The sequence below is a fragment of the Oncorhynchus kisutch genome, linkage group LG21 (assembly GCF_002021735.2).
Source record: "Oncorhynchus kisutch isolate 150728-3 linkage group LG21, Okis_V2, whole genome shotgun sequence".
NCBI classification, from domain to species: Eukaryota; Metazoa; Chordata; class Actinopteri; order Salmoniformes; family Salmonidae; genus Oncorhynchus; species Oncorhynchus kisutch.
This window is the reverse complement of record NC_034194.2, coordinates 37787000-37800384: the sequence shown is the minus strand read 5'-3', so window position 1 is coordinate 37800384 and position 13385 is coordinate 37787000. Positions and strand designations below refer to the sequence as shown.

At 45.4% G+C, this 13385-nt stretch overlaps 2 protein-coding genes across 2 annotated transcripts in view; one reads left to right on the top strand and one right to left on the bottom strand.

Moving 5' to 3' along the window:
- The first annotated feature begins 20 nt into the window (after window positions 1–20).
- On the top strand, window positions 21–839 carry LOC116356196 (histidine-rich glycoprotein-like). Its single transcript, XM_031800512.1, has one exon. It carries the CDS (start codon window positions 21–23, stop codon window positions 837–839), a length of 819 nt encoding a protein of 272 aa, XP_031656372.1.
- Window positions 840–1207: 368 nt separating this feature from the next.
- Window positions 1208–13385, bottom strand: part of LOC109866678 (coiled-coil domain-containing protein 85C-A-like) — a 116493-nt gene continuing 104315 nt past the window's right edge. Inside the window, exons 3-6 of the mRNA XM_031800613.1 lie at window positions 11540–11644; window positions 8895–8990; window positions 8535–8636; window positions 1208–7320 (exon numbers count right to left, since the gene is read on the bottom strand). Coding sequence (XP_031656473.1) covers window positions 7231–7320; window positions 8535–8636; window positions 8895–8990; window positions 11540–11644 — 393 coding nt within the window. The 3' untranslated portion in view covers window positions 1208–7230. The remainder of the gene's footprint in view (window positions 7321–8534; window positions 8637–8894; window positions 8991–11539; window positions 11645–13385) is intronic.

Genomic DNA, 13385 nt, shown 5'->3' with positions numbered 1-13385 from the left:
AATTGTCTGACTTACAGGTCATGACCTTACTAACAGTCAGCTTAACTGTTTTGTCTACTGACACCCCTCACCACAACCACACATCTACTGACACCCCTCACCACAACCACACATTTACTGACACCCCTCACCACAACCACACATCTACTGACACCCCTCACCACAACCACACATCTACTGACACCCCTCACCACAACCACACATCTACTGACACCCCTCACCACAACCACACATCTACTGACACCCCTCACCACAACCACACATCTACTGACACCCCTCACCACAACCACACATCTACTGACACCCCTCACCACAACCACACATCTACTGACACCCCTCACCACAACCACACATCTACTGACACCCCTCACCACAACCACACATCTACTGACACCCCTCACCACAACCACACATCTACTGACACCCCTCACCACAACCACACATCTACTGACACCCCTCACCACAACCACACATCTACTGACACCCCTCACCACAACCACACATCTACTGACACCCCTCACCACAACCACACATCTACTGACACCCCTCACCACAACCACACATCTACTGACACCCCTCACCACAACCACACATTTACTGACACCCCTCACCACAACCACACATCTACTGACACCCCTCACCACAACCACACATCTACTGACACCCCTCACCACAACCACACATCTACTGACACCCCTCACCACAACCACACATTTACTGACACCCCTCACCACAACCACACATCTACTGACACCCCTCACCACAACCACACATTTACTGACACCCCTCACCACAACCACACATTTAATGACCAGTGGCTTAAACGGTATCTGTGTTAACTTTGTTTCCCCAATACCGTTAATCCACTTTGAAATGTTAATCTGTTTTCTCAGCAAAATACTGTACATTCAACAGCTTTACCAGCAGAGGGCAGATTTGCTCAAGTTCTGAATTCATTTTAATGTATCATTTAGCAGGAGCAATTAGGGTTACGTGCCTTGCTCAAGGGCAGATTGACAGATTACACATGGTCAGGTCGTGGGTTGGAATCAGAAACCTTTCAGTTACTGTCCCAACTCTCAACTGCTAGGCTACCTGCCACCCTGTCAGGTCTTCAGTACAGAAGGGTTCGTATGTGTTGTTTAGTGTTAATCAGTGGGCTCAAGTCAGCGTTTCCTCCCACATTAACTCAGAGAAGACACAGAACTACAAAGAAAGTTTATTTATTTTTCTTCCCAAAATCATCTCCGTGGCCTAGTGCATTTATTCATCCTTTTAGAGTATCTGTCTGGTCTCAGCTAAAATTCATGAAAAAACACTTACTTTACAGTAATGCTAGTAACTACAGGAGTAGTTCGCATTAACACTAGGTTTGTGTCTGAAATGGCACCCTGTTCCCTATATAGTGCATTACTTTTGTCTAGGTTCAGCACAACGCTGTGGTCAAAAGTAATGCACTAGGGCAGGGTTTCCCAAACTCGGTCCCGGGGCCCCCCTGGTACACGTTTTGGTTTTTGCCATAGCACTACACAGCTGATTCAAATAATTGATGATGAGTTGGTTATTTGAATCAGCTGTGTACTGCTACTGTAAACATCAAACTGTGCACCCGGTTGGAGTTTGGGAAAGTCCTGCACTAGGGAATAGGGTGATATTTCATATGCATACTAGGTTCATCATGTCTTCTGGTTTAGCATATACACAGAAGTTGTTTTAACACACAGGTTCCAAATCAAACTCCCATGCAGAGAAAAACACAAAATGCCAGACTGAAAAATATGACAAATCATCTCCTCTCATAGCTACAAATCAGTTGTTCTAGAAAAAAATGACACTTCAAAAAAAATCTATTCTTTGATTTTATTTTTTGTACTAGACCCCCATTAGCGAGAACCGAGGCAGAACTGTGAGATTGTACAGTCTGAAGCCTCAATGATGTTCTAATTAGGAGCAAGAAATACTAGTGTCAGGAGAGGTTGAGCTGTCAATCAGTGACTTATTAACCAATTACCCAATCAAAAGACTTGGATACCAATCAAAATCTCCCGATAGGTTAAAATCATAAACGGGCCAATCACATGGCAGCCCTATAATGGGTGAGCTCTTATCTAAACACATGGCAAAGAACAGTTTGATCATAACAGTACTTATTTCATCTGACTTCGTCAAGGAATAACTTGTTAAAATGTATCGAAAAACATCTAAGGGAAGACTTGCTCTTTCTCACATTCCAACAGAAAATCATTTTACAAAACATGCACAGTTCACTGCTGAAACTCATCTCCTGGATTCACCATGGCTAAAAAGCGGAATTAATATTATGCTAATTAAAAAATATAAACCATTCCATTTATTTTGTAGCTTTCAATAAACATGGTGTTGTACAGTAGTTTGATTAGTAGTTATTACAGTAGATAGCCAAATTAGTCTGATCTTCCCTTTATGATAGTAGCATGAAAGCCTTTTAAATTTCACAGAATATTTCTGAAACATTATTTCATACGAAATGAATGCAGCAAATGTGTTCCGCAGGTGTCCTCAGCCTCTTTACAGAGAACTACAGTATACAGCCTGACCAACAGAAAGAAAGACTACAAACCGTCTTCAGAGTCACAGAAGAAGAGTTGGGGTAAAGCTCTCGTTATTTCCCAACCTGAGAAATATGATTGTCTTACACGACGGTGTACATTTTAGTTAAAACATTTTTTTTTTAAAAACATTTTCCTCAAAAAATAAAATCGCTCCATTGACTCTTGCCTCGGACAGTTTTGATTCCAAATGGCCTTGATGCGTTTGAAGAGATAAAATAATAATTTGTTAAACCAAAATACAGTAAAAATATGAGTGGTTACCATAGAAACAGCCCTATTTACGGTTCGACTGAGTGCTTTTGTAAAACATAAAACAGTCAATTTCATCACATGGTCAACCTAAAAGAATAACAGAACAAAAAGTCTAAATAAACGATAAACAGTAATGCTATGTCTTTATACATATTTTACACAAGTTTTAAAAGTGACCTCTATAGTTTTGTGTTAATTATAGACATCTCTTATGAGCACAGGGAGCTAGGTATGTACGTCACAGTGGGTAACACAAATTAACACTTTGGACGCTAATGATTCTAATGCTAGCATTAGCTAATGCTAATTATGCTAATCAACCAGAGAGACAAAACTGACAGAGAAGCTGGGTTTTTATGGGAAGTACTATGAAGGAGTGGGATGACATTGTTCCTAGACACTGATCCACAGTCAGTTCTGTATGTGACCTCTAAATGCTCAAGATTGGGGTTGAAGGAGAGTGAAACTGATCCTAGATCTGTGCATATGAGACACTTGTAACCCAAAACGTACTACCAAACCATATCTGATGTTATCACATCGTTACTTTTGGGGACGTTTGGGGATTTTTTAAAATCACACACATACACGTTGCCCCGGCCTGAAGCCCTGCTATAGTAACCATGCAGCTCTACCTGAAGCCCTGCTACAGTAACCATACAGCTCTACCTGAAGTCCTGCTACAGTAACCATGCAGCTCTACCTGAAGCCCTGCTATAGTAACCATGCAGCTCTACCTGAAGCCCTGCTATAGTAACCATGCAGCTCTACCTGAAGCCCTGCTATAGTAACCATGCAGCTCTACCTGAAGCCCTGCTACAGTAACCATGCAGCTCTACCTGAAGCCCTGCTATAGTAACCATGCAGCGCTACCTGAAGCCCTGCTACAGTAACCATGCAGCTCTACCTGAAGCCCTGCTACAGTAACCATGCAGCTCTACCTGAAGCCCTGCTATAGTAACCATGCAGCTCTACCTGAAGCCCTGCTATAGTAACCATGCAGCTCTACCTGAAGCCCTGCTACAGTAACCATACAGCTCTACCTGAAGCCCTGCTACAGTAACCATGCAGCGCTACCTGAAGCCCTGCTATAGTAACCATACAGCTCTACCTGAAGCCCTGCTATAGTAACCATGTAGCTCTACCTGAAGCCCTGCTACAGTAACCATGCAGCTCTACCTGAAGCCCTGCTATAGTAACCATGCAGCTCTACCTGAAGCTCTGCTATAGTAACCATACAGCTCTACCTGAAGCCCTGCTACAGTAACCATGCAGCTCTACCTGAAGCCCTGCTATAGTAACCATGCAGCTCTACCTGAAGCCCTGCTATAGTAACCATACAGCTCTACCTGAAGCCCTGCTACAGTAACCATGCAGCTCTACCTGAAGCCCTGCTATAGTAACCATGCAGCTCTACCTGAAGCCCTGCTATAGTAACCATGCAGCTCTACCTGAAGCCCTGCTATAGTAACCATACAGCTCTACCTGAAGCCCTGCTATAGTAACCATGCAGCTCTACCTGAAGCCCTGCTATAGTAACCATGCAGCTCTACCTGAAGCCCTGCTATAGTAACCATGCAGCTCTACCTGAAGCCCTGCTATAGTAACCATGCAGCTCTACCTGAAGCCCTGCTATAGTAACCATGCAGCTCTACCTGAAGCCCTGCTACAGTAACCATGCAGCTCTACCTGAAGCCCTGCTATAGTAACCATGCAGCTCTACCTGAAGCCCTGCTACAGTAACCATGCAGCTCTACCTGAAGCCCTGCTATAGTAACCATGCAGCTCTACCTGAAGCCCTGCTACAGTAACCATGCAGCTCTACCTGAAGCCCTGCTACAGTAACCATGCAGCTCTACCTGAAGCCCTGCTATAGTAACCATACAGCTCTACCTGAAGCCCTGCTACAGTAACCATGCAGCTCTACCTGAAGTCCTGCTACAGTAACCATGCAGCTCTACCTGAAGCCCTGCTATAGTAACCATGCAGCTCTACCTGAAGCCCTGCTATAGTAACCATGCAGCGCTACCTGAAGTCCTGCTACAGTAACCATGCAGCGCTACCTGAAGCCCTGCTATAGTAACCATGCAGCGCTACCTGAAGTCCTGCTACAGTAACCATGCAGCTCTACCTGAAGCCCTGCTATAGTAACCATGCAGCTCTACCTGAAGCCCTGCTATAGTAACCATGCAGCTCTACCTGAAGCCCTGCTATAGTAACCATGCAGCTCTACCTGAAGCCCTGCTACAGTAACCATGCAGCTCTACCTGAAGCCCTGCTATAGTAACCATGCAGCGCTACCTGAAGCCCTGCTACAGTAACCATGCAGCTCTACCTGAAGCCCTGCTACAGTAACCATGCAGCTCTACCTGAAGCCCTGCTATAGTAACCATGCAGCTCTACCTGAAGCCCTGCTATAGTAACCATGCAGCTCTACCTGAAGCCCTGCTATAGTAACCATGCAGCGCTACTGGTTTAACGTGACACTGGTCCTATTCTAGGGGACATCTTATAGAGCTCATCTGGGTTTCTATTCAGCATAAAACAAAAGGGCCCAGGTTCCCAAGAGCATCTAAAGGCTCATTTCATCGTTAGTAACTTTGTAGGAGCATCGTTAAATCTCAAGAGCTGTTTTCCCAAAACCAACATTACTAAAATTGTACTTGAAAAACGCTTGTTATTTACTGACTGCATCCGTATGCTCGGCGTGTGAACAGCAAAGTACATCGTTAGATTCCTACCGCGTCACTTTATACACAGAAAACCTCCACTAAACAAAGAATCAAGATGTTTATCCATCTCTCTCTGTGACCGCTGAAAAGTTCAGAACCAAGTTGACTACAAATACAAAGTTGCCAATGTCTCTGCCAATTAATACAAACAAGTGAAGGAAAAATATGCTTCAAATGAAATGAGACGACTGCATTAAAAGATAAATAGCCCACCTACAGAATATACTATATATTGTATTTCAACGATACTGAAAGCAATTTCATGTTCATTCAATTTAGATTTTATTTTACTGTTTGGCTCCTGTCTGCAATTTGTGCCTCCTATTTAATGATGTGTAGCCTAACATGTGCACAGTGATGTTCCACATCTTGATAAAGCTTCTTGTTATAGGGTAGGCGTTAGATTAAGCCGCCTCAATATTTGCAGCCGTAGGTGATAATATCTCTCTAGGTAGCTGATCCATCGTCAGTATTGTGGAATAATTCTAATGTTAAGGTAAGATTTGAATGGAAGAAAGCTGATCCGAGAGCAGCGATGCCTTTCGTTCGATCCTACCGCCGTGTGAAACATGCTCCAACGAAGGCACTTAGCGAATGTTCCCTCTGTGTGGCGTTTTGGGAAACGCATGTTACATCTTGGGCCTTTGTAGGAAAGACGCATGTTACATCTTGGGCCTTTGTAGGAAAGACACATGTTACATCTTGGGCCTTTGTAGGAAAGACACATGTTACATCTTGGGCCTTTGTAGGAAAGACACATGTTACATCTTGGGCCTTTGTAGGAAAGACGCATGTTACATCTTGGGCCTTTGTAGGAAAGACACATGTTACATCTTGGCCTTTGTAGGAAAGACACATGTTACATCTTGGGCCTTTGTAGGAAAGACGCATGTTACATCTTGGGCCTTTGTAGGAAAGACGCATGTTACATCTTGGGCCTTTGTAGGAAAGACGCATGTTACATCTTGGGCCTTTGTAGGAAAGACGCATGTTACATCTTGGGCCTTTGTAGGAAAGACGCATGTTACATCTTGGGCCTTTGTAGGAAAGACACATGTTACATCTTGGGCCTTTGTAGGAAAGACGTATGGTTAAAACAGTCGTAAGCCGAAGTTCCATCTCTATCGATAAACCAGGCCCAGGAGAAGATGATGAAATCATCTTGTATGTATCTACGTAAACTGTCCCCAAATCAATGATACGAGGAACATGGCAAATCAGTGAAAGTAGCTGCCAGTTATCAACACTGGAAGTTCAAAATAAATGTATGTATGGGGAGTTGGCGAGGTGAGAGACAGATATCCATTCTGTGCCTTTCCTGGGTCGTATAATGTCCAGGTCACATATACCAGGTCATATCTAGAAGGGATACAGTTTGTCAAATTAACGCCAAAAGTGGATTTGTTGCATTTTAGCTAACCTAAACGTAATTCTCCTAACATGCTACGTTAATTATCCTGCTGCGGAGGTTCTATCCTGCTGCGGAGGTTCTATCCTGACAAAAGCTGCATCCCATCTGGACAAAAGCCATATCCCAGGGGAATAGTGGGTGATGGGAACTGTAGTGGGAACAGGGTGTTATGAGTAGTGTAAGCAGTAGGAGTGGAGGTGGTGTCAGGTGAGCATAGTTAGTCTTCCTCTCTGGTTGCTGTGGACTACAGAGGGCCTTTGAACTGGTTGCCAGAGAGATGCTGTCTGATGGACGGCTTAGCTCCTGCTGCGTCGCCCAGCTTTCTCCACACCACCTGAACCCACATACACAAAGAAAACACAAACAAAAGGGTTATGTCCTCACTTGGTTTTTCACTAACTGAACCACTGGTAGAATCTCTCTGCATGTGAGATGAGAGGACCCAGGTGTTTTATATTTTCTCTCTCTCTCAGAGAGAGGAGGAAGGTGAAGGCTTTAAATAATGGAGGGCGCGGAGGAGAGGAGAATACTCTGCTCTTTTTCCTGCCCCCTCAGATAGATTAATTGCTCTGACAGTTGGGCTGCGGGAGCCTCTTACAAAAGAATCCAATTAGAACACTGCTCCACAATGGAACAACACGCTCCAATTAGAACACTGCTCCACAATGGAACAACACGCTCCAATTAGAACACTGCTCCACAATGGAACAACACGCTCCAATTAGAACACTGCTCCACAATGGAACAACACGCTCCAATTAGAACACTGCTCCACAATGGAACAACACGCTCCAATTAGAACACTGCTTCACAATGGAACAACACGCTCCAATTAGAACACTGCTCCACAATGGAACAACACGCTCCAATTAGAACACTGCTCCACAATGGAACAACACGCTCCAATTAGAACACTGCTCCACAATGGAACAGAGACACAGGAACCACACGCTCCAATTAGAACACTGCTCCACAATGGAACAACACGCTCCAATTAGAACACTGCTCCACAATGGAACAACACACTCCAATTAGAACACTGCTCCACAATGGAACAACACGCTCCAATTAGAACACTGCTCCATAATGGAACAACACGCTCCAATTAGAACACTGCTCCACAATGGAACAGAGACACAGGAACCACACGCTCCAATTAGAACACTGCTCCACAATGGAACAACACGCTCCAATTAGAACACTGCTCCACAATGGAACAACACACTCCAATTAGAACACTGCTCCACAATGGAACAACACGCTCCAATTAGAACACTGCTCCATAATGGAACAGAGACACAGGAACCACACGCTCCAATTAGAACACTGCTTGCAGGATGGGACAGACACACCGAGCGAGTGAGAGAGAGAGAGAGAGAGAGAGACTGTACAACAAAGCCACAGTTCCTCCTAGTGCTTCATAGCTCTGAGCAAAATAGGCCAAGGCAATGTAGTTACAAGACCCAGAAAACCAATACTCATGTTTCTACCTGCACTAATAACGCATCAGGTGAAAGGAGAGAGAAGGAGAAAGAAAAGACTCCTTACATTACACATCTCTCTGACGATGGCCTTCTCCTTCTCACTCAGATCCTCCTCGTAGTCCTCTGGGTCCTGCCTCTTATCCAGGTTCTCATGCACCTCCAACACCTGGTACAATCAGGCATATGGTCATGAAACCAAGTTAGGGAATCAATGTAATATTGTTTAAAGCAGCAGTCTCTCACAACACATCAACAACAACCTAGTCCTGCAGATACAATGGATGCTCAAGTAAAAGTCCATGTTTTGGGCTGTTATTTTAAAACAAATCACATACACAGAGAACATTATTTTAAAAACCAGATCCACAAATACACATGTATTTGAACCCAAGTCTGTGTGAGAGATAATGTCGAGTTGTCATACCTTCATAGCGTGGACGACAGACTCTGGTTTCTGAACACAGGGCAGGTAGCCTGTTACCGGGGTTGACTCACTGGTGGGGAGGCGACCAACCGTGCCCTGAGAGAGGAGAAAGACCAGAGTGAGTCTGGTGGGGAGGTGACCATTTGTGTCTGCTATTCCAAACTATTTGTAATTACTTGAAGTTACTTACTGTATAGGTAAGGCCTAACCACAAAAGTAAAATTCATTTAGTTCCTTCCCTTATATTGTAGGTGAAACACACTGTGTGAGATGTGTTAGCAGAACTGCTGTGCTGGGCCAGATATGGGTTCTATTCCTTGCTGGGTAAGGCTTTTGGACAGTGCAGAGAAACACACAGCTCCAGGTGGTGTTTACTATTCATATGATTGTTGAGACCTGGCTCAGTTCCCTGCATAATCAGCCTGTTTTAGGTCTTCCAGTACAGGGAGAGAGAAATACTGTCAGAAACTATGGTCCGTAGGATAACACACTGTTAGAAACTATGGTCCGTAGGTTAACACACTGTCAGAAACTATGGTCCGTAGGATAACACACTGTCAGAAACTATGGTCCGTAGGATAACACACTGTTAGAAACTATGGTCCGTAGGTTAACACACTGTTAGAAACTATGGTCCGTAGGTTAACACACTGTCTGAAACTATGGTCCGTAGGTTAACACACTGTCAGAAACTATGGTCCGTAGGATAACACACTGTTAGAAACTATGGTCCGTAGGTTAACACACTGTTAGAAACTATGGTCCGTAGGTTATTAACACACTGTCAGAAACTATGGTCCGTAGGTTAACACACTGTCAGAAACTATGGTCCGTAGGATAACACACTGTTAGAAACTATGGTCCGTAGGTTAACACACTGTTAGAAACTGTGGTCCGTAGGTTAACGCACTGTTAGAAACTATGGTCCGTAGGATAACACACTGTCAGAAACTATGGTCCGTAGGTTAACACACTGTTAGAAACTGTGGTCCGTAGGTTAACACACTGTCAGAAACTATGGTCCGTAGGATAACACACTGTTAGAAACTATGGTCCGTAGGTTAACACACTGTTAGAAACTGTGGTCCGTAGGTTAACACACTGTTAGAAACTATGGTCCGTAGGATAACACACTGTTAGAAACTTTGGTCCGTAGGTTAACACACTGTCAGAAACTATGGTCCGTAGGATAACACACTGTTAGAAACTATGGTCCGTGGGTTAACACACTGTCAGAAACTATGGTCCGTAGGATAACACACTGTTAGAAACTTTGGTCCGTAGGATAACACACTGTTAGAAACTGTGGTCCGTAGGTTAACACACTGTTAGAAACTATGGTCCGTAGGATAACACACTGTTAGAAACTATGGTCCGTAGGTTAACACACTGTCAGAAACTATGGTCCGTAGGATAACACACTGTTAGAAACTATGGTCCGTGGGTTAACACACTGTCAGAAACTATGGTCCGTAGGATAACACACTGTCAGAAACTTTGGTCCGTAGGATAACACACTGTTAGAAACTATGGTCCGTAGGATAACACACTGTTAGAAACTATGGTCCGTAGGATAACACACTGTTAGAAACTATGGTCCGTAGGTTAACACACTGTTAGAAACTATGGTCCGTGGGTTAACACACTGTCAGAAACTTTGGTCCGTAGGATAACACACTGTTAGAAACTATGGGATACAGTGTTAAAACGAGGAATAGGAGCGGACTATCTAGTGTCGGCGTGAATGAAATGAAGGCAGTGTTGTCTAACTAAAACATGCACACTCACACACAACGTGACCTGAAAGTGGAAGTGGGGCAGAACAAAGAGAGAGCAGAGGGCCAACTAAATATAAAACCATGATGATGGTGATGGGAGAAGAAGCCATCCTATTAACCAACTATTAACTAAGAGAGAACAGGAAGTTCAGAATCATCTCTCTCTCGCTCTGTCTCTCTGTCTCTGTGTCTCTGTGTCCCAGTGCGTGTGTTCCACTAAGGCCATCTCTTACGCTTGGATGAACACATCAGAAGCCAGCCAATCAATCACAGTAGAGACCATAATGAGATGGAGACGCGGAGACGTCATGACAACTGGACCAAAACAAGATGCACGGTTAAGGGCTGGCCGTAGGCACGATACAGCCCTTAGCCGTGGTATATTGGCCTTATACCACAAACCCCCGAGGTGCCCTATTCAACAACCCCCCGAGGTGCCCTATTCCACTAACCCCCCAGGTGCCCTATTCAACAACCCCCCGAGGTGCCCTATTCCACAAACCCCAGATGTGCCCTATTCCACAACCCCCAGAGGTGCCCTATTCCACAACCCCCAGAGGTGCCCTATTCCACAAACCCCTGAGGTGCCCTATTCCACAAACCCCGGATGTGCCCTATTCCACAAACCCCTGAGGTGCCCAATTCCACAAACCCCTGAGGTGCCCTATTCCACAAACCCCCGAGGTGCCTTATTCCACAAACCCCCATGGAGAGCCCATGGTTTAAACTGGGTGATGTGATGTTAGAGAGAGAGTGGGAGAAAGACATGCAAGAGGTTCGCCGTAAGAACAGCAGTGGGTAGATGTCTGTTTATAGTTAGTAAAGAGGTGTGTGTGTGTGTGTGTGTGTGTGTGTGTGTGGTCTCACGTTGTGCAGTGCATCTTGGCGTCGTGGCAGGGATGACAGCTGAGACTCAGAGTGGTACAGGGTCATCCCCTTCCTCAGGACACGCAGGTCCCCTGGGTTACACTGCTGCTGGGGAGACAGAGAGAAATGATCACACACTGTTCAATATCCACATCACAGCCCCCAGAACCTACCAACACACTGTTCAATACCCACATCACAGCCCCCAGATCTTACCAACACACTGTTCAATACCCACATCACAGCCCCCAGAACCTACCAACACACTGTTCAATACCCACATCACAGCCCCCAGATCTTACCAACACACTGTTCAATACCCACATCACAGCCCCCAGAACCTACCAACACACTGTTCAATACCCACATCACAGCCCCCAGAACCTACCAACACACTGTTCAATACCCACATCACAGCCCCCAGAACCTACCAACACACTGTTCAATACCCACATCACAGCCCCCAGATCTTACCAACACACTGTTCAATACCCACATCACAGCCCCCAGAACCTACCAACACACTGTTCAATACCCACATCACAGCCCCCAGAACCTACCAACACACTGTTCAATACCCACATCACAGCCCCCAGAACCTACCAGCACACTGTTCAATACCCACATCACAGCCCCCAGAACCTACCAACACACTGTTCAATACCCACATCACAGCCCCCAGAACCTACCAACACACTGTTCAATACCCATATCACAGCCTCCAGAACCTACCAACACACTGTTCAATACCCATATCACAGCCCCCAGATCTTACCAACACTGTTCAATACCCACATCACAGCCCCCAGAACCTACCAACACACTGTTCAATACCCACATCACAGCCCCCAGAACCTACCAACACACTGTTCAATACCCACATCACAGCCCCCAGAACCTACCAGCACACTGTTCAATACCCACATCACAGCCCCCAGAACCTACCAACACACTGTTCAATACCCACATCACAGCCCCCAGAACCTACCAACACACTGTTCAATACCCACATCACAGCCCCCAGAACCTACCAACACACTGTTCAATACCCACATCACAGCCCCCAGATCTTACCAACACACTGTTCAATACCCACATCACAGCCCCCAGAACCTACCAACACACTGTTCAATACCCACATCACAGCCCCCAGAACCTACCAGCACACTGTTCAATACCCACATCACAGCCCCCAGAACCTACCAACACACTGTTCAATACCCACATCACAGCCCCCAGAACCTACCAACACACTGTTCAATACCCACATCACAGCCCCCAGAACCTACCAACACACTGTTCAATACCCATATCACAGCCTCCAGAACCTACCAACACACTGTTCAATACCCATATCACAGCCCCCAGATCTTACCAACACACTGTTCAATACCCACATCACAGCCCCCAGAACCTACCAACACACTGTTCAATACCCACATCACAGCCCCCAGAACCTACCAACACACTGTTCAATACCCACATCACAGCCCCCAGAACCTACCAACACACTGTTCAATACCCACATCACAGCCCCTAGAACCTACCAACACACTGTTCAATACCCACATCACAGCCCCCAGAACCTACCAACACACTGTTCAATACCCATATCACAGCCTCCAGGACCTACCAACACACTGTTCAATACCCACATCACAGCCCCCAGAACCTACCAACACACTGTTCAATACCCACATCACAGCCCCCAGAACCTACCAACACACTGTTCAATACCCACATCACAGCCCCCAGAACCTACCAGCACACTGTTCAATACCCACATCACAGCCCCCAGAACCTACCAACACACTGTTCAATACCCACATCACAGCCCCCAGAACCT

Coding starts and splice junctions, on each gene's coding strand:
- LOC116356196 (XM_031800512.1), top strand. CDS start 21: ATGACCTTACTAACAGTCAGCTTAACTGTTTTGTCTACTGACACCCCT.